Raw genomic sequence first — 22,014 nt, 5'->3', positions numbered from 1 at the left:
TTTTAGATTCTTATCCCATACAAGTTATTACCGAATATTGAATTATCTGTGCTACACAGTAGATCCTGAAAAGTTATGTATTTTATATATATAGTAGTGTGTCAATTTAATCCCAGCCTTCTAATTTATCCTTCCCCTGCTTTTTTGCTTGTGGTAACCATGTTTGTTTTCTTCATTTGTGACTCAATTTTTGTTTTGTAAATAACTTCATTTCAGCCATTATTTTAGATTCTACACATTAAGGGATATCATATGATACTTGTCTTTCTCCATCTGACTTACTTCACTTACTATAATCTCCAGGTCCATCCATGTTGCTGCAAATGGCTTATTTTGTTCTTTTTATGGCTGAGTAATACTCCATTGTATATACGTACCACACCTTATCCATTCATCTGTTGATGGACATTTAGGTTGTTACCATGCTACTGTAAATAGCTCAGCAATTAAAACTTGGGTGCATGTACCTTTTCAAATTATGGTTTAATGGGATTGACAGATCCCACTGGTAGTTCTATTTTTAGATTTTTAAGTACCCTCTATACTTTTCTCCATGGTGGTTGTACCAATTACATTCCCACCAACAGTGTAGGAAGGTTTCCTTTTCTCCACACCCTCTCCAGCACTTATTGTTTGTAGATTTTTTTCATGATGACCATTCTGACTGATGTGAAGTGATACCTCATTGTGGTTTTGATTTGCATTTCTCTAATAATTAGGAATGGGCTTCCCTCATGGCTCAGTGGTAAAGAATCTGCCTGCTAATGCAGGATACACAAGTTCAATCCCTGGTTTGGGATGATCCCCTGGAGAAGGATAGGGCAACCCACACCAAAAGAGTCAGGCATGACTTAGTCACTACATAAAAACAAAAATTTCTACAGCTCAGCAAAAATCTTAGCAGGGAGAGACTTCAATCTCACCTACAGTTTAGCATCTTCCCAACGTCTCTGGGAGGTTCTAGTACAACTTGCATTTAGTTGGGAGTGAGGGTAAATGGCACTACATACTATACTCTCAAAAATTCCCCTTAAAGAATTCTTTTCTCTATAGAAGGCTTCAGCATCCCTTAATTAAAAGCCCCGTTTCTAACCTCACAGCAAATCCTGAAAAGAAAAACTTGGTGATAATGTGAATTCCTTAACCTGGAGTTGTATCTCGCCATCATTTAAGAAATCTTTAGTAGAAAATAGAATTAAAGTTTGAATTTATGACATTAAGTTGTAGTCATAAAGAACATATCCCTAAAGGTATGTGGTTTCATCTTTGAGAACTATCAGAATACCCATAGATTAATGAAAGACTAAAACATTCAAATGACAAGAAACATACATGTATAACAAAAATGTGTATTGTTCCCTACAAAGCAATACTTACATCTAGACCGTTCCTTTTGTAAAACTCTAATAGCTCTCCTTTGCCAGTAAAATAAAGTTCAAAATAGTTAACCTGATATTCAAGGTATTCTTGTAATCTGTTCTAATATGCCTTACAAATACCTTCCCCAGGTCTTCCTACTTTATTTCAGAATGGCTTCTAGACTATCTTGTGTAATTTTCTGCCAGTAGGTTCAATTCTGTCTACAGAGTACATGTCTCAAGTACTCTTGAGAGCTATCACTTAAAGACAAATTAATTCAAATGTTACAAATAAAAGAAATGGTAGAATTTCAGACAATTTTTCAGTTCAGTTCAGTCACTCAGTCGTGTCCGACTCTTTGCGACCCCATGAATCGCAGCACGCCAGGCCTCCCTGTCCATCACCAACTTCTGGAGTTCACTCAGACTCACGTCCATCGAGTCAGTGATGCCATCCAGCCATCTCATCCTCTGTCATCCCCTTCTCCTCCTGCCCCCAATCCCTCCCAGCATCAGAGTCTTTTCCAATGAGCCAACTCTTCGCATGAGGTGGCCAAAGTACTGGAGTTTCAGCTTTAGCATCATTCCTTCCAAAGAAATCCCAGGGCTGATCTCCTTCAGAATGGACTGGTTGGATCTCCTTGCAGTCCAAGGGAATTGTTAGGACCTCTATTATTTCACATGGTTCAAAGCAAGTGACTATCATTAATGTGTGAATACTATTAAAAACATATTTATTGTTCACGTGAAAACCATACTAATATTCCAGAACTAAATAGACATCTAGCATTGTGGCTTAAGGATTATGACATTTGTCACTTATTTCCCAGTACTTAATAGCTTTATATCAATAATTGAGAAATAAGGATTTTTTTTATAAAGATGATACTTTAAATCTTTTAAAAAAGGAAGATGGTTACATAATACTGATTTGGCAGATTATATTTCTATACCTATAGGTAGAATAGTTTTAGAGTGTTCACTGAGGAAATTATTTCTCTCTTTTTTTTTAACTTTACAATATTGTACTGGTTTTGCCATACATCAACATGAATCCACCATGGGTGTACACGTGTTCCCCATCCTGAACCCTCCTCCCACCTCCCTCCCCATACCATCCCTCTGGGTCATCCCAGTGCACCAGCCCCAAGCATCCTGTATCCTGCATCAAACCTGGACTGGCGATTCGTTTCATATATGATATTATATATGTTTCAATGCCATTCTCCCAAATTATTCCACCCTTTCCTTCTCCCACAGAGTCCAAAAGACTGTTCTATACATCTGTGTCTCGTTTGCTGTCTCACATACAGGGTTATCATTACCATCTTTCTAAATTCCATGTATATGTGTTAGTATACTGTACTGGTGTTTTTCTTTCTGGCTTACTTCACTCTGTATAATAGGCTCCAGTTTCATCCACCTCATTAGAACTGATTCAAATGTATTCTTTTTAATGGCTGAGTAATACTCGATTGTGAGGAAATTATTTCTCAAAAATTACAGGAAATAAATTACTACATTTTTTTACCTGTACATGACATAGTTTAAGTTTTTTACCTTTGTATTTCTGCAGAATGAAAGATTGGTTCAAGATAAAGCCAATTTCTTTGGCAATTCATCCATTCCTCAAGAGTGTATGAGAAGAGAGCCAAGTTTTGATCCCATTCATCTACAAGATCCTACAATAAAAAAATGCACATACATACAAATCTAAATACATAAAATTACTTATGAGTAATGTGATAGAAACAAACCAAAGGTGACTATCAGTCACTGACATAAAAAAAGTAATTATAATAGAGGGTCACATTCAGTTCAGTTTAGTTCAGTCACTCAGTCATGTCTGACTCTTTTTGACCCCATGGACTGCAGCATGCCAGGCCTCCCTGTCTATCACCAACTCCTAGAGTTTACTCAACCTCATGTCCATTGAGTCAGTGATGCCATCCCACCATCTTATACTCTGTCATCCCCTTCTCTTCCCACCTTCAATCTTTCCCAGCATCAGGGTCTTTTCAAATGAGTCAGTTCTTCACATCAGGTGGCTAGAGGGTCACATAAATTATTGTAAATTGAATTATATTTAGTTTGGGGAGAGGTTAAAATGTCTTATTCATCCAATTGTCTTATTGTACAATATTCAGATATTTTTGGTAGGCATAGTCTTTCATTCCTTTCTTTAAACATTTTTGTACAAATGTGTATGTACATATAATATCTCTAACAGTTTATATAAATGTAACCATATTATGCACACTGTTTTGTAAATTGCTTTATGTTTTAACCTAATAGTGTCTTTTATAGAGGTTTTATGCCAATACTTTTAAGTATTCTTCATTATTTTAACTCCAGGAAATTCTATTGTGTGAATAAGACATCTTTTTCCAGCTAGTATAGTACTATATAATAGAAAAATGGTTGAAAATCAATTAATAACACAATGTTGAAAAATCAGTAGACTGGTCTATCCCCTAACTGTGGCTTCTCAGAAGGAACCACTTGTAACTCATTTATATTTCTCTTCTGAGATTAACTTCTATATTTCTTTCTTTTAAAACGAAATCTATATTTCAACAGCTTTATTAAGGTATAATGGAATACAATAAACCACATATATTTAAAGTGTACAACTTGATGTTCTCAGATATGCTTATACCTGTGAAACAATCACCAAAATCAAGATAATAAACATATTGATTACCTTGAAAGGGTTTCTTAAACCCTGTTGTAATACCTTCCTCCCAACTGACTTAATCCTATTCCTATGGAAACCAGTGATTTCCTATGGAAACCAGTGATTCCTATGGAAACCACTTTCTGAAACTATAGACTAGCTGGCATTTTCTAGAATATTATATAAATGGAATCATACAGTATCTATTGTTTTTTGTCTGACTTCTTTCACTCAGCATAGTTATTTTAGGATTCATTCATGTTGTTGTATATATCAAAAGTTCATTTCTTTTTATTGTGGAGTAGTAATTCTACTTCAGACGCTTACTCCTTGGAAGGAAAGTTATGACCAACCTAGATAGCATATTCAAAAGCAGAGACATTACTTTGCCAACAAAGGTTCGTCTAGTCAAGGCTATGGTTTTTCCTGTGGTCACGTATGGATGTGAGAGTTGGACTGTGAAGAAGGCTGAGCGCCGAAGAATTGATGCTTTTGAACTGTGGTGTTGGAGAAGACTCTTGAGAGTCCCTTGGACTGCAAGGAGATCCAACCAGTCCATTCTGAAGGAGATCAGCCCTGGGATTTCTTTGGAAGGAATGATGCTAAAGCTGAAACTCCAGTACTTTGGCCTCCTCATGCGAAGAGTTGACTCATTGGAAAAGACTCTGATGCTGGGAGGGATTGGGGGCAGGAGGAGAAGGGGACGACAGAGGATGAGATGGCTGGATGGCATCACTGACTCGATGGACGTGAGTCTGAGTGAACTCCAGGAGTTGGTGATGGACAGGGAGGCCTGGCGTGCTGCGATTCATGGGGTCATAAAGAGTTGGACACGACTGAGCGACTGATCTGATCTGATCTGATACATTTATTATTCACCAACTGTAAATCTGGTTATTTCTAGTTTTTCACTATTACAATTAAAGCTGCCAGTCTTTGTGTGGAGTAAGTTTTCCTTTCTCTTGAATAAATACCTAGGGGTGGACTGTCTGGATCATGTGGTACATATATTTTTAACTTTTGAGGAAAATTTTAAATTTATTATAATATTTTACATTACACCAGTAATGTATGAGAGTTTCAGTTCTCCCATATCCTCATCGCCACTTGGGATGATCAGTCTTTTTAATTTTAGTCATTCTACAAGGTTTATAGTGGTGTTTCATTGGGATTTTAGCATTTGATGAAAAATAAAGTTAAGCATCTTTTTATGTGTTCATTTTCCATCCATATATCTTTAGTGAAGTGTCCATTTAAATATTTTTCCCATTTCTTTTTATTTTGAAAGTCCTTTATATCTTCCGAATATAAGCTTTTTATTAAACATATGCTTTGCAGATATTATCCCAGCCTGTAGTTTATATATTTTTTTCTTTAATGGTGTCTTTTGAAGAGAACAAATTTTAAGTGTTGATGAAATTCAACTGATAGTTTTTCCACTTACTGATCATTCTTTTAGTGTCATATTGAAGAAAACTTTCTAGCTTAAGGTCACAAAATATTTCTCTGATGTTGTGTTCTCAAAATCTCATAGTTGTAAATTCTGCCTTTAGACCTATGATCCATTTTTGAGTTAAATCTTGTATATCCTCAAGATACGGCTTAAAGCATTTCTTTGTTTTGCATGTAACTGTCCAATGTGCTAGCACCATTTCTGAAAAGACTATTGTTTCTTCTCAGAACTGTCTTTACTCCCTTGTTGAAAACTCATATATATGTGAACTTATTTCTGTACTCTATTCTGTTCCATTTATCTGTCTACCCTTTAACCAAGATAAAACTCTTGATTACTATAGCATTATAATGTCTTGAAATCAGGAAGTGTTACTCTTCCAACTTTGTTGGAAAAGAAGATTTTTCAAGATTATTGAAGCTCTTCTAGTTTTTGTACATTTCCATAAGAACTTTGGAACCAGCTTGTTAATTTCTACCAGTAGTTGGATAGCATGTTGATTTTTATTGTACTATATTTAGATCTTTCAGGAATATTGACATTTGAGTCTGTATGCATGAGCATAGTATATCTTCTGTTTATTCAGGTCTTTATTTTCTCTCTACTGGATTTTGTAGTTCTCACTGGATAGGTCTTGCACATATATCTTCATACTTATTGCTAAGTATCTCATATTTTTTACTGATTTTTTAAAAATTTCAAACTCCAGTTGTTCCTTGTTAGTCTACAGAATGCAGTCGATTGTGTGCACTAATCATGTATTCTGAACATTTACTAAAATGAGCTTTATTTACTTTTTTAGTAATTTTATGGAACTTTTACATGGGGAATTATGTCATGTGAATGTAAACAGTATTTTACTTATTTTCCAGTATGGTTGCCTTGTATTTCTTTTCCATGCCTTATACACTGGCTAGAACCTCCATATGATGAAGAATAGAAGCGATGAGAGACAACACCCTTCCTGATCTTAGGGGGAAAGTGTTCATTCTGTCATCACTAAGTATGTTGCTAGACATAGTAAAGGACATCTATGTCCTTTATTTATTTATTTTAATTAATTTAATTGGAGGCTAATTACTTTACAATATTGTAGTGGTTTTTGCCATACAATGATATGAATCAGCCATGGGTGTACAGGTGTTCCTCATCCTGAACTCCCCTTCCACCTCCCTCCCCATCCCATCCCTCAGGGTCATCCCAGTACACCAGCCCTGAGCACCCTGTATCATGCATTGAACCTGGACTGGTGATTCGTTTCACATATGATAATATATATGTTTCAATGCCATTCTCCCAAACCATCCCACCCTCGCCCTCTCCCACAGAGTCCAAAAGACTGTTCTATACATCTGTGTCTCTTTTGCTGTCTCGCATACAGGGTTATCATTATCAACTTTCTAAATTCCATATATATGCGTTAGTATACTGTATTGGTGTTTTTCTTTCTGGCTTACTTCACTCTGTATAACAGGCTCCAATTTCATCCACCTCATTAGAACTGATTCAAATGTATTCTTTTTAATGGCTGAGTGTGTATGTATATGTATGTGTATACGTACCACAGCTTTCTTATCCATTCGTCTGCTGATGGACATCTAGGTTGCTTCCATGTCCTGGCTATTATAAACAGCGATGCGATGAACATTGGGGTACACATATCTCTTTCAATTCTGGTTTCCTCGGTGTGTATGCCTAGCAGTGGGATTGCTGGGTCATAAGGCAGTTCTATTTCCAGTTTTTTAAGGAATCTCCACACTGTTCTCCATAGTGGCTGTACTAGTTTGCATTCCCACCAACAGTGTAAAAGGGTTCCCTTTTCTCCACACCCTCTCCAGCATTTATTGCTTGTAGACTTTTGGATAGCAGCCATTCTGACTGGCGTGAAATGGTACCTCATTGTGGTTTTGATTTGCATTTCTCTGATAAGGAGTGATGTTGAGCATCTTTTCATGTGTTTGTTAGCCATCTGTATGTCTTCTTTGGAGAAATGTCTGTTTGGTTCTTTGGCACATTTTTTGATTGGGTCATTTATTTTTCTGGAGTTGCTTGTATATTTTTTAGATTAATTCTTTGTCAGTTGCTTCATTTGCTATTATTTTCTCTCATTCTGAAGGCTGTCTCTTCACCTTGCTTATAGTTTACTTTGTTGTCCAAAAGCTTTTCATTTTAATTAGGTCCCATTTGTTTATTTTTGCTTTTATTTCCAATATTCTGGGAGGTGTATTACCCCTTTCAATATTAGTAATTCATGATGTTTCTTGATATTGAAGTGGAATGACTTTTTGGATCTACGATTTTATTGTTTTAAATACATTTAGAACAATTCTTTCCATTAATTCTTCAATTTTTTTTTCTGCTTTCTTCTCTCACTTTTCTTGGAGGACTCCAATTACATGTCTATTATTTTATTTTCTCAGAGGCCACTGATGCTCTTTTTATTTTTTAAAATTCTCTTCTCTTTTTTCACTTTGTATAGTTTGTCATATTTTAAAATTCACTAAACTTTTCTCCTTCTATGTCTAATCTGCTGTTGATCTTCAGTTCAGTTCAGTTGCTCAGTCGTGTCTGACTCTTTGTGACCCCATGGACTGCAGTACGCCAGGCCTCCCTGTCTATCACCAACTCCCAGAGTTTACTCAAACTCATGTCCATTGAGTCGGTGATGCCATCCAACCATCTCATCCTCTGTTCTCTCCTTCTCTTCCTTCTGCTAATCTTATCCAGTGTCTATTTCACTTTGGATATTACATATTTTATCTCTAGAAATTTGATTTTAGTCTTTTAAAAAATATCATCCATTATCCCCTTAACTTTTTAATATGTGGAATATAGTTATAATTCTTTCAATTTCTTTGTCTCTAATTCTAATTAATAACTATGTCAGTTCTGGATCAGTTTCCACTGGTTGATTTTCCTTTTCATTATGATTCCTCCTTTCTTGTTTCTTTAAATGTCTGATAGTCTTTGATTGGATTTCAGACATTATGAATTTTACTATATTGAGTACTAGATATTTTTGTGTTCCTATTTTTAAGCTTTATTCTGGATGGAATTAAGCTGCTAAGTTGCTTCAGTCGTGTCCAACTCTGTGTGACCCCAGAGATGGCAGCCCACCAGGCTCCGCCATCCCTGGGATTCTCTAGGCAAGAACACTGGAGTGGATTGCTATTTCCTCCTCCGATGAGTGAAAGTGAAATCGCTTAGTCATGTCCGACTCTTAGCGACCCCATGGACTGTAGCCTACCAGGCTCCTCCATTTATGGGATTTTCCAGGCAAGAGTACTGGAGTGGGGTGCCATTGCCTTCTACTTAGAAGCAATTTTATCACTTGTAGTGTTGTTTTTAGATTTGTTAAGGAGGACAAGAACTGCATTTAATCTAGGACTAATTATTACACATTATTGTGGCATTTTCCTTTTAAGCCCTCTAATGCTTGTGCACTATAAAGGTTTTTTGTTGTTGTTGTCATTGTAGCTGGTGGATATGGGTATTGTTCCCAGCTCTGTGTGAAAGGTTCCTTCTAGTTCACTCAAGCCCATTGTCCTGGTCTCCACTAGTTTCTTCACATTCATATGATTAGGTATGCTGCAAACCTGACTCGGGATCTTCCACAGATCTCTGAAGTTCTTTCAGTGCAGCTCTGTCCTCCCTGATACTTTATTCTGCAAACTCTATCTTCCTTTTGCTTCTTAGTCTTTCAACAGCATCTCCTAATACCAGGGAGTCTACCATCCTCTGGACGGATTCCTCCCCTCTCTCTCAATCCAGGTATGGAAACTAATGACAGAATGATGGGGCAGTAATAGGGCTCAACTTGCTTGTTTGCCAACTCTCAGGGATCCTTGTCCTTCAGTGTCTGATGTCCATTTTCCTAAAACCAGGATGTTTGATGTATTTTTTCTGTTACGATTTGAGTATTTCAGGCAAAATGGTGTACCTGGTCCCCATACTCCTTGCTTGGAAGTGGAAGTGGTGTGTGTGGATGTGTGTGTCTGTTCTTTTCAACTTCTTGACTATGCCTAATTTATCATTTATTAAATTCATTTTTACTGAACTCTAGCCAATTGTGACGAGGTTTGACTTGTAATTCTCTTCTTTTTGCTTATTTATAATTTTAAAAATTTGATTAACATTTCCTGTACATTCTCATAGCTGCTTTTTAATTTCCTTTTTTTTTTCTGGGTGATTTTGTTGTTGCTGGTTTTGGTCTATTTTTTGCTACTTTTTCTGTTCATTTTTAAATTTTACTGAATGTGGTTAGAGAACAGTCTATTTGGATTATCTCTTTTTTGTAATTTACTGAGTTTTTCTTCTCTCAGGTCCAAATAAGTGACACTTTCCCTAACTGTCTGTGTGTTTGTAAATAATGTGAAGTCCATTTGTTGAGTACCTATTTCTCTCTTGTTTTTTTATCCATCTATAATCAATCATGTTAATTTCACTCTTAGATATCTCTATATTATTATACCTTATTGTGATTCCTAAAGTTTTAAAATGACTCTTAGCTATGTTATGGATGTGGGGCTGCTCAGAGAGAGACTATAAGGGAACATGGACTACAAACTGACCTATAATTCAATTTCTAATTATACTAGAATAGATACAGAAGCTGTTAAAACGATGGAGCTTCCCAGGTGGTGCAAGAGGTAACCCACCTGCCAGTACAGGAGACATAAGAGATGCTGGTTCAGTCCCTTGTCAGGAAGATCCCCTGGAGAAGGGAATGGTACCCCGCTCCAGTATGCTTGCCTGGAGAATCCCCATACGGTTGCAAACACAACTGAAGTGACTTAGCACACACACTATGAGGGAACACTGAATACAAGCTGACTCTATAGTTCAATTTCTAATTATACTAGAATAGATATATAAGCTGTTAAAATAATGGTAAGGATACACAAATATAGAGGTGGGATTAACCTTTGAGACAAATAGCACAGGGAATGAAAATGAAACATATCACTTCAGCAAAAAGAATCTCAAGGCAACAGTTTTGGCATGAGGACTGTCAGAACTGTGGCTGTATCTAGCAGCAGTGCTGCTGCTGGAAAAAACCATGGTTTAAATGGTCATATTTTTAATTTGATGTCAATTTACCTTGTCTGCCCAAATTAAAGTTTCTGACATTTCCTGATGAATAATTAGTGTTGCCATAAAAAGTTATATTTAATATTTAAAATGCTAAATATTCAATCTCTCTTCTATACAAGTACATGAATGATTTATACATTCAAAAGCTTACACGATGCAAAAATTAAAGTGATAAAACTACAGACAGTTGAGACATTTCTCTCTGCCGTAATATTTACCTTAATGGGCCCGAGATAGGAAGATCCTTTAACTGTGGCAAGTATGATTTGAGACTCTTCCAGCTGAACTAATATATCATCTATAGATGAAATTATTAGGATAGAGTAAGCCTCGGTGTGATGAAGAACTAAATGTAAAGGAGTAGTGTTCCAAAGATCAATAACCTTATACAGCATTTTTTCAAGAGCGGCTTCACTAGTTGCTGAGGTTGATATCTCATTTATTTCATTTTCATACTGAAACATCTAAAACAAAAAAATTTAATATCCAATGGAGCAAATAATTCCTGATACATTTAAAACGGAAGATTTAAATGAATGTGTTGAAAATTTGATTCCAATTAGGTTTATATCCTAACCAGAGACTTCATGGTCTAACTTTCATGAAGCAGCCCTTTTCAGTTTTTAACCATTCTATTTCACATTCTTCTTGCTCAGTGAAAACTTCTGACTCAGTATTTATTTCTTCTGATTCTAGTCAGCGTAAAAAAGAGTTAACAGCACCTTCTGCAGATCTGCAGATAGCATTATTTCTTTCAGATTTCTTTTCTCTGCACTAATGCCAATTGCTTAATTATTCTGTGACAAGTTTTTACTTTCTATGATAATTCTTGGGATATAACAGTCTGAGAGAATATAACTCTAATGGGCACAGCTTTCCATGGCTTCACTTTGACACAGCTCCATAAGGATAAATGCCTCTCAAAATACTTTAATGGAGTATTTACAGACCTTTCCATGTGCACTGACTGCCAATTTCCATTGGACAAAATCTTGATATATTATCTCCAGATTCAATCACCAGAACAGAGATACTTGGAGACCTGCTCTTCTCTGCATCTTGGAATTAACTAGCTGCCCTTCTTGTTTTTATCGCTGAAAGAAGATTCTACTGCTGTTCCCCATATGTCATTCTATTTAATATCTCCATTTATTTCCAGTAGTCATGTATGGATGTGAGAGTTGGACTATAAAGAAAGCTGAGTGCTGAAGAATTGATGCCTTTGAACTGTGGTGTTGGAGAAGACTCTTGAGAGTCCCTTGCACTGCAAGGAGATCCAACGAGTCCATCCTAAAGGAAATCAGTCCTTTGTGTTCATTGGAAAGACTGATGTTGAAGTTGAAACGCCAGTACTTTGGCCACCTGATGCAAAGAGCTGACTCACTGGAAAAGACCCCGATGCTAGGAGGGATTGGGGGCAGGAGGAGAAGGGGATGAAGGAGGATGAGATGGCTGGATGGCATCACCGACTCGATGAACATGAGTTTGGTGAACTCCGGGAGTTGGTGATGGACAGGGAGGCTGTGATTCATGGGGTCGCAAAGAGTCGGACATGACTGAGCGACTGAACTGACTGTTGAAATTGTGCCAGATTTTTGGAATGCTCATTGGCACTGATTAAATAGTCTGAAACTATCTAGATATTTTGATGAATTCACTCTTGGACCATAGTTCAGTTAGGATACTCTGATAATGATCCAGGGAAGGATGCAACATTTAGATGGGATGAGGAAAGAGAGCAAGAGAGGATTCAAAGATTATTTCATCATTTTTAGCTTAAGTAACTAGAAAAAAAGTGGAGGTGCCATTAACTAAGATGGGGAGGATAAAGGAAGAGTGGAACTTTGGAGATGGAGAAAGAGAAGTGCATTTTTGACATGTTAACTTTGAGATACTTTTTAGACATATAAGCGGAGGTGGATCTATGAGTTCAGGAGGGCAGCTGAATCTATGAGTTCAGGAGGGCAGCTGAATTTAGGGCTAGAGATATAAATTAATTTTTAAAATAAAGTTCACTTTTAAAATTCTTGTCTAATTAAAAAATTTTCTTCATTTCCTCATTATAGCAAATCATTTAGTAGAAAATTATAGGCATAAAATATTATTTTGGTTATACTAGACATTGTCAACTGTGGAACATAAAATATAAATGAAGCTTATTGTAAACTACACACGAAAATAGAAAAATTTTAACCATGAAAATCATAGTAAAATTTTATTTTTATAACAAAACCTACAGGTAAATCAAATAGCTGCTAATTGTATATTTTAAGTAGAATATCAAATTATTTGTAGGGCCACCCTAACATGCTCTTAATATATCTTCATTTTATATAAATACTGTAGTTTTGATTGTATTCCTATAAAATTTACTCTCCACAAGAAGTATCACTGTTAAATAAAAACACTAATTTAATTTCATTTGTTATGCATGAAAACCAGTATTACTGTTTTTGAATCACCTATGAATGGCACGATGAATGGCTTATGCTTATAATATGTACATCATATTTTTAAACCAAAAAGCAAATTTACTATTCAATGTAATACTAGTTTTATCAGTTATTAATCTGTACTAAACTATCATCAATGAAGCATCACCCATCTACTAATACATTACGCTCCTACTTTTCCTAACATTCCATAAACGTCTTATTTTTCATTTCCTACTCCTTGTAGATTTACTTGCCTACTTAAATTTGGGCCTTCTGCTATGCCAACTTTATTTCAAACTATTTAACTTACCTTGAGTGCTAAAAGATTCTCTACTGTACAGTTTTTATCAAGAGACACTGACTTTCCAATAATCTCCTGGAGAGCCTCCCAATGCCTTGGCTTGAGACAGGGGTTTCCTAGTGCTATAATGATTGGCAGCTCTTGTTTAAAATCTATCACTGATTGCTTAAGATGTGTCACCATGTCATTTTTAGGTAGACCTATAAGAAGCAATGGGTCAGCAGCTTTATCATACAGTCCACATTTTCTAAGCCAGAAAACAAATTTGCTATTTAATGTAATACTGCTTTATCAGTTATTAATCTGTACTAAAATAATGAGGCTTATTAACATCACTCTCCCATAAGAATCAAGCATGGATTAAAATAAAGGGAAATAGTTAATCAGGACTAGTGAATAAAACCCCAAACTATCAGAACAAGTTATTTTGCAAAATTTGATACTAGAGATAGCTAGTTACCACAGGGTTTCCCAGATTTTCCCTGACAAGATAGACATACAGACAGAGAGGTACACACAAATAATTCAAAAGACTATTTTGGTTTTGGGGCTTTTCAATTCTGCTCATTAAAAGAACATTAAGGGAAAAAGCCAATCACTATCATTTCATAAAGAATATATCTTTACATTGAAATGTAGAAAATGAAGGTAAAAACTTTGCCATAGACCAGAACTGATCTTTCCTCTGGCATTAACACCACACCACAATACAGATTCCTGGGTCGGGAAGATCCCCTTGAGGAGAGCATGGCAACCCACTCCAGTATTCTTGCCTGGAGAATCCCTATGGACAGAGGAGCCTGGTGGGCTACAGTCCACAGGGTTGCAAAGAGTCGGACACGACTGAGTGACTAAGCACAGCACACACAAAGGGTGCAGGACTCAAAACCTGTGCAGCTGAAGGTCCAACCCTGATAACCTTTTACTCAATTTATAAAAGAGGGAGGAGACAGAGAAATAGCCAAAGTAGGGCACTTGAGAGAACTGAAAACTATACGCATATTCTTGACTATCCAATTGGTACAGATGAGACTTATTTTATAAAGCTATGTTGAATAACAAAGTGTATTTCAAGACTTGATCAGATAAAAAGATGAGAATAAGTTTTTTGCAAGTCTATACTGTGGTGAACAAGATTTAATCTGGGAAACTATGGATAAAAAACGTTTTATCTACTTGTTACTTTATATGTTGCTCTCTGAAACAGATATATGACACAATATTGAAAGAGAATGCACAAAATGAGTGTTGTGTTGCTTTAACACTCTGGGTGATTTGTCCCCAATTTTTCTCTTTTCTACAGTTTCTGTGATAGTCATATTTCTTATATAATTTAAAAACAAGCAAAATAAGGTGTTTTCCTTGAAAGGAAAAAAAAACAATAAAACAAAAAAAACTATAAAAAAAACTATAGCTTAAGGTATAGCTGAGAGATCAGAGGAATTTTAAAAATAAAAGCATTATCTTGCCAAGTGGAATAAAGCTTTCTATTTGGAAAGGATTTGATTTTACAGAATTGCTTGCAAAATTCTGTGTGCAACACAGCATCTCTGTGTTGGCAAGATTTCAAATTTGATGATTAGCAGAAGGAAAACCTATCAAAATGACTCTGGCTGTTTCTCGCATTGGCCAAAGTATACTATCTGCACACACAGTGAGGGCTTGAAGGTGGGTCCTTAACATCAAAACATCCGTGGTTCTAAGAGCCAGAATCAGGTGGAAGTATTTGGGGTTCTACCTAGAGAATCAATTTTTAACAGATACAAAATTGTTACTAATTAATTAAAAATTTTTTTCCAAAGTTTTAATCTCTTTCTTGCTTCAGGAAGTGATTCCTACCTATACTCTTGTACTGTCTTTTCAGTCATTAATGGTCAGTCCTTGGAACAGGTAAAGTAACAAAGCCAAGGACAATGATCTTGCTGGTCTAGTAGCCATTTTTGTGTAATCTTAAGTAGAAAAACTTGAGAAAGACACTTTACCTTTTTCTAGTACAAAGATTATTTGCATCCATTTTGAAACATTTCTATATACTGATTCTGTATCAATACTGTCAAGAGTGCTATTCCTCCATTCCCAAAAGAGTGTTCCCCATTCCTCTTGTGCATCCCATAATATTTTCCTTAAGGTTAAGTCATAGTCAATGTCAGCAATATCTGAAAGTACAATTTGTGTAAGCTCTTCCATATTAAGAAAATTCATATGAGACTGGGAATCATCGAAACAATCCTGATAGTTTGAATATGTTTTAGCTTTGACAGCTAAACTTGCAGCTTCCTCTGAAAGAGTCTGGATCATTTCCATTGCTGTTGACACTGGAGTACTAGCACATAACAAAATAGAATTTCTTATCTAAAAAAATAATAAAACATTTTTAGGAGGGTGTAATGTTCTGAACTTAAACATGTTTTATTGACAGCATTTTAATATGCCACCTAAGTGTCAACAAACTTTATTTGCAATCATTATCTGAAAAGACTGTCCTTAATTTATACTTATTTATGATTATGCTTAATTTTAATTCTTTTTTATTACAATAATACCTAAAATTTGTGTACTTTCTGTATGTCAGGTCCTGTGATAAGTAACATTGAAGACCTTATTTACTAAGTACATACAAGAAATTTGAGAGATAATTTATATTTTCCATGATTTTTCAAGAAGTTCAGAGGTTCCCATCATCTAATGGTAAGTGGCAGTTCCAGGGTAGGGCCCTATGATAGCCTGCACTCCAAAACTTACTTGCTTTTTCTGATGAAGCTGAACTTGGTATTATTTGAATGATGTTTATCACATGCTACCTTATATTATTAGTTTTCCCACTGCACAGAAAATTGTGGACATTTGCAACAATAACCTCCAAAGAGGAATATAAGTAAAATTTTGTTCTGATTTCTTACTACATTATAAAATTCTGCAGATTAAGGATAATTTCACTTATTTATTTTTGTATACCTCTTAGAACCTAGTATCATACATAAAAGCTGTTGGAAGAAGTAATGAATTTGGATCCTACCACCTTATTCTTCAAAAAAAAATCAAACCTATGGAACTGCATGTACCATTGTGTTATGTGTAGTGTGGTCATCCAACAAGTACTGATAGCAATCATAACACAAAAGCTTAAGCAATTGAGAAACAGTATCTGTGATGATGGAGAGGGTTTAGAATAATCTATATCAGTGATGCTTATATAATGGATTATCACAAAATTTTCTTTAGGCTTTTCCTGCAATTTCCATTCATTAATATTTATTTATGTTTGTATATGAGCTATCTTTGGAGGGGAGGGAATACTTGGAGAAATAATCTTAGTTGCTTAGATGGAGGTAAAGTTTTGTCAACTCTATCAGCAGTATTCTAATTGAGATCTTCACAGAATGATATGTCACTAAATATACCAATAAAATAATTTAAAAGTTTATGTAATTGCACCCATCAGAAGATGGAGTAAATATGCCCCACCCTGTCTTTCCCAGTGAAACCTGGACAGAACACATGGAGGGAGCAGTGAGGTGAGGAACCTGAAAATAAATTGTAGAAGGCAGATTGGGGAAGAAGATGGTAACTTGAAATGCTACCAAATTAGCAATGAGTTTACCATTTTCTCCCTGACCTAAGCTCAATGTATTAGAAACCTGGGAGGAATTTTCAGGAGGCAAAACCAGTGAGAGCTCTAGGAGAACTTACCAATTCTGACTTGAGGAGCAAGAAAGGTTCTGACAAAGATTCTTTGCTTGACCAAACTTTAGTCAGGCTCCCTGGTGGCTCAGATGGTAAAGCATCTGTCTACAATGCGGGAGACCTGGGTTCAATCTCTGGGTCGGGAAGATCCCCTGGAGAAGCAAATGGCAACTCCCCGCCACCTCCCAGTACTATTGCCTGGAAAATCCCATGGACAGAGGGACCTGGTAGGCTCCATGGGGTCACAAAGAGTCAGACACGACTGAGCGATTTCACTTTCTTTTCTTTCTGACTGACTACTAAGTAGGTTGTAACTTTTAGGCTCATATGTGCACTTCCTTATAAAATTAAGTTTTAGTAAGAACCTTGCTAAGTCAATTTAACCAGAATTCCCATCCTCAGTGTCTGCTCATCCTAGACAACAGATCATTTCCCCTATTGCAATCATACTGAATGAAAATCTGTTTTTACCAACCACTTTGACTACTGTTCAACTCTGGGTTTTCTTTGACAGCTCCTAATACTCAGAGTATGGAAATCCTCTCTTTCTCTCTCTTTTTCTTTTTTCTCACAACCCAGTCCTCAAACAATTTTAAGGTGGTGGCAATGGAAGCCTCAGGAGCTGAAACTCAGAGACGAGAACTTTACTTTCTGTCTTGGTAATCTGTGGTTCTAAGGAGGGTCAACCCTGTTGATTTTTTTCTCTCTGTGTTCTACTACTTTGCCCCAGATGTGGGTGCAGTTATGGAAGTTGACAGAGTACAGTAACAAGTCCCAGTTTTCTAACAGAGGACTGAAAAAAAGAGTGCAGAGAATCTGGAAAATATGGAGAAGACTGTAAACAGAAAGGACCTCTGGAAAGTAATTACGTAAAGTTGTGTGAACTCCTGGGCTCAGCTGAGCTACACACATATAGATCTGATCCTATTCAGCACATCAAAGACTCTGAGATTAAACTAACATACCACTACCCAGAATAATACTGACCACTGGACGGCACACACATGGTCTGAACAGCACCTTAGAGATATTGATAATGGAAATAACAATGGAAAGAAACCCACAGCCCAAAGAAAGTGGGTTGGAACTTGGGACCTGAATCTGACTAGGTCAACAGTTTTCTAAAACAAAAATACCAACATGGCATTTAGGTATGAAACAGAACTTTAGAGCATAATATTTAATCCAATATTACTCCATATACAAAAAACCAGGAAAACCTCAACTCACATGGGAAAAAATAATCAACAGACACCAATGTCTAGATGACACAGATGTTAGAATTATCTGACAAAGAATATAAAGCAGGTTTTATAACAATGCTGCATAGAAATAATGTATATTCTTGAAGCCATTGGGAAAATAGAAAGTCTTAGCAAAGAAAAATAAAAAAAGATATAATTAAAAATCAAATGAAAATTTTAGAACTGAGAAACACAATAAACAAAAGTAGAAGTTCATTGGATTTGATTCAATAATAGCATGCAGATGATAGAAGAAAGAATCAGTGAACCTAAAGATAGATGCTTACTCTAGCTGAGACCCTCTCCAGGGGTTGCCCTTTACCAAAAAGTCACACAAGATTACACCCCCTCTATAGCTCCATCCAAGGAGAAGGCAATGGCAACCCACTCCAGTACTCTTGCCTGGAAAATCCCATGGACGGAGGAGCCTGGTAGGCTGCAGTCCATGGGGTCACAAAGAGTCGGACACGACTGAGCGACTTCACTTTCACTTTCACTTATAGCTCCATCATGGATGTGTAAAGAACCAGCCCTTTTGTCTTCATTCAGGATAACTCTGCAGAGTCATTCCAATTTAGAGATTCCCCTGGTTGCTCAGATGGTAAAGCATCTCCCCGCAATGCAGGAGACCTGGGTTCAATCCCGGGGCTGGAAAGATCCCCTGGAGGAGGGCATGGCAACCCACTCCAGTATTCTTGCCTGGAGAATCCCCATGGACAGAGGAGCCTGGTGGGCTACAGTCCACAGGGTTGCAAAGAGTCAGACACAATTGAGCAACTAAGCATAGAGCATAGGATCCTATGAAACCTACATGGCAATGACACTAGAGTTCAATTTTTCCTTCTGTCCAACCTTGATTACTTCAAGCCCTCACACTGTTGCCAGAAGCACTTTCCAATGAACCTACTGTAACACAGATATTCCATCTCAGTGTCCAACCTAGTACACTTAACATATAAATAGGGTGAACTAGAAACCTTGGTACACATGCATATGAAATTTCTCGTAATATTTTAAAGATTGCAATTGAATGCATTCAAGTACTCTCATATGCCTATTTTTTCACCTTTATTTTATTTGTGTGAGGCCAGTATAGATTCTGCATAGATGCAGAAAATTTTTAAAGCAACTAATTGTAATACATAATATTGTGCTTAATACATATTAGGTACCAAAATATATTGAATAAATATGATAATAGTAACTTGTAATGGTGGTGGGGATAGAGGGGAGTGAAAAGAAGCAAGGATTCTGGAGCCCTAGCCCTCACTGTGATCTTAAGCAAGTTAGTTAACCTCTTTAAAACTCAGGTGTTTGTTTGTTTTCATGCAGAAAAACAATAAAGCACGTAGCATGGTTACTGACGTTTAGTTAAAGCTCAGTAAATGTTGGTGTTTATTGTAGTTTGCTCCTCATAAGTGAGTGAAGCTGGAATTATTATCGTTTGGCCTAGACTAAGGCCCAAAAAGTATCCAGGGTTTTTTTTAGCTCTGTTTATGTCATGCGCCAACTTTAGCAGTCTGTTGAAGCCTATGGAAAAAAATCACCACTTTACTGTTGCTTGTCTACATTAACTCAAAGTTGGAGAAAATGCTAAACTTCAGTTAGAGGTTAGTGAGAACAGACACATAATTTCACTTCTCATTCAAATTCACAAATCAAAATTATGTCTGTGGATTCCAGGTTAAGAATACTTGGACTAAATTATTTACTTAAGATTCCACAGAAAGGAAATACCTATATGCTAGGCTTACATAATGAGAAACAAAACTTACTTTGGCTTTTAAATTACTAACTTCAATACGTAGACCAGTGATGTATGATTCCAAATTGTCTCTGAATTTAGAAATAGCAGCATCTTTATTTGTTTCGCTTAACTTCACAGAAGTTTTTAGTTGACCAAACTTGATGAGAAGGATTTTATAAATGGCAATTTGCTCTTCTGAAACATGGATCTGGTAATACCTTACAACAGAATACAGCTGAGCAACTATTGTGTACTCTTTTTCTAACTTAGATATTTTTGAAGAAATTGCATCCAAAAAAGTAAAATATTCCAAAAATTCTTCTATTTCAGTGGGAGTATATTCCAGCTTCTGCAAGGATGAGTCTATAACCTAAAATCATTAACAAATCAATTACAATTATATAATGATTTTTCATTATTTTAGAAAAGTAGTTACTCAATATCTTTCACTAACTTACATAATTATAATTTCAAAAAAAAGACATCATCTAGACACTATTCTAAGTATTGCTTAAATACCAGAGCATTAACAAGATCAAATCCTTTCTATTGTTAACAGAAGGAACTTGAATGTAATCTGCACATAAAATAAATGCTGCTAAGACATAAAGACAGTTTCTCTGGTGGCTCAGATGGTAAAGAGTCTGCTGGCAATGCAGGAGACCCAGGTTTGATCCCTGGGTCGGGAAGATCCTCTGGAGAAGGGAATGACAAACCACCCTAGTATTCCTGTGTCCAGTATTTCCATGGACAGAAGAGCCTGGCAGGCTACAGCTCATGGGGTTGCAAAAATCAGACACGACTGAGCAACTCAGCATGCATGCACATGAGACATAAATAAGGACTGTTATGAGTAAATCTGTTCTAAGAAGTAAATGTGGTAGTAGTAACAAGGCTATGACTGAAATGTGAATGGTGCGTAATAATTGCTCCCATTTTTTTGAGCATTTATATGTTATGTTCTTTATGTACACGATCTGATTTTGTTTTGACAGCATGTTTACTCAGTCAGTTCAGTTCAATTGTTGAGTCGTGTCCGACTCTTTGCGATCCCATGGACTGCAGCACGCCAGGCCTCCCTGTCCATCACCAACTCCTGGATTTTACTCAAACTCATGTCCATTGAGTCGGTGATGCCATCCAACCATCTCACCCTCTGTCGTCCCCTTCTCCTCCTGCCTTCAATCGTCCCCAGCATCAGGGTCTTTTCAAATGACTCAGTTCTTCACATCAGGTGGCCAAAGTATTGGACTTTCAGCTTCAACATCAATCTGTTCAATGAATATTCAGGACTGATTTTCTTTATGATGTACTGGTTGGATCTCCTTGCTGTCCAAGGGATTCTCAAGACTTTTCTTCAACACCACAGTTCAAAAGCATCAGTTTTTTGGTGCTCAGCTTTCTTTGTAGTCCAACTCTCACATCCATACACGACTACTGGAAAAACCATAGCTTTGACTCTATGGACCTTTGTTGGCAAAGTAATGTCTCTGCTTTTTAATATGCTGTCTAGGTTGGTCATAAGTTTTCTTCCAAGGATCCAGTATCTTTTAACCACTTGCAGTGATTTTGGAGCTCAAAAAAATAAAGTCTCTCACTGTTTCCACTGTTTCCCCACCTATTTTCCATGAAGTGATGGGATCAGATGCCATGATCTGAATATTGAGTTGTTGTTTTTTTTTGAATATTGAGTTTTAAGCCAACTTTTTCACTCTCTTCTTTCACTTTCATCATGAGGCTCTTTAGTTCTTCTTTGCTTTCTGCCATAAGGGTGATGTCATCTGCATATCTGAGGTTATTGATATTTCTCCTGGCAATCTTGATGCCAGCTTGTGCTTCATCCAGCCCAGCGTTTCTCATGATGTACTCTGCATATAAGTTAAATAAGCAGGGTGACAATATATAGCCTTGACATAATCTTTTCCCGATTTAGAACCAGTCTGTGTTCCATGTTCAGTTCTAACTGTTACTTCCTGGCCTGCATACAGATTTCTCAAGAGGCAGGTCAGGTGATCTGGTAT

At 36.5% G+C, this 22,014-nt stretch overlaps 1 protein-coding gene across 9 annotated transcripts in view; it reads right to left on the bottom strand.

Moving 5' to 3' along the window:
• DNAH14 (dynein axonemal heavy chain 14) overlaps positions 1–22,014 on the bottom strand; it is a 378,420-nt gene that overhangs the window by 234,280 nt on the left and 122,126 nt on the right. For 7 of the 9 annotated variants that reach the window (XM_070768034.1, XM_070768039.1, XM_070768038.1 and 4 more), the window contains 5 exons: positions 20,022–20,363; positions 15,301–15,670; positions 13,328–13,518; positions 10,801–11,046; positions 2,919–3,040 (listed from right to left, as the gene is read on the bottom strand). In XM_070768034.1, coding sequence (XP_070624135.1) covers positions 2,919–3,040; positions 10,801–11,046; positions 13,328–13,518; positions 15,301–15,670; positions 20,022–20,363 — 1,271 coding nt within the window. The remainder of the gene's footprint in view (positions 1–2,918; positions 3,041–10,800; positions 11,047–13,327; positions 13,519–15,300; positions 15,671–20,021; positions 20,364–22,014) is intronic. The other 2 variants (XM_070768037.1, XM_070768040.1) reach the window with 2 other exon arrangements.

Source organism: Bos indicus, chromosome 16, assembly GCF_029378745.1.
Source record: "Bos indicus isolate NIAB-ARS_2022 breed Sahiwal x Tharparkar chromosome 16, NIAB-ARS_B.indTharparkar_mat_pri_1.0, whole genome shotgun sequence".
NCBI lineage: Eukaryota > Metazoa > Chordata > Mammalia > Artiodactyla > Bovidae > Bos > Bos indicus.
The sequence above is the reverse complement of the archived record's forward strand: the minus strand, read 5'-3'. Positions and strand labels throughout refer to the sequence as shown.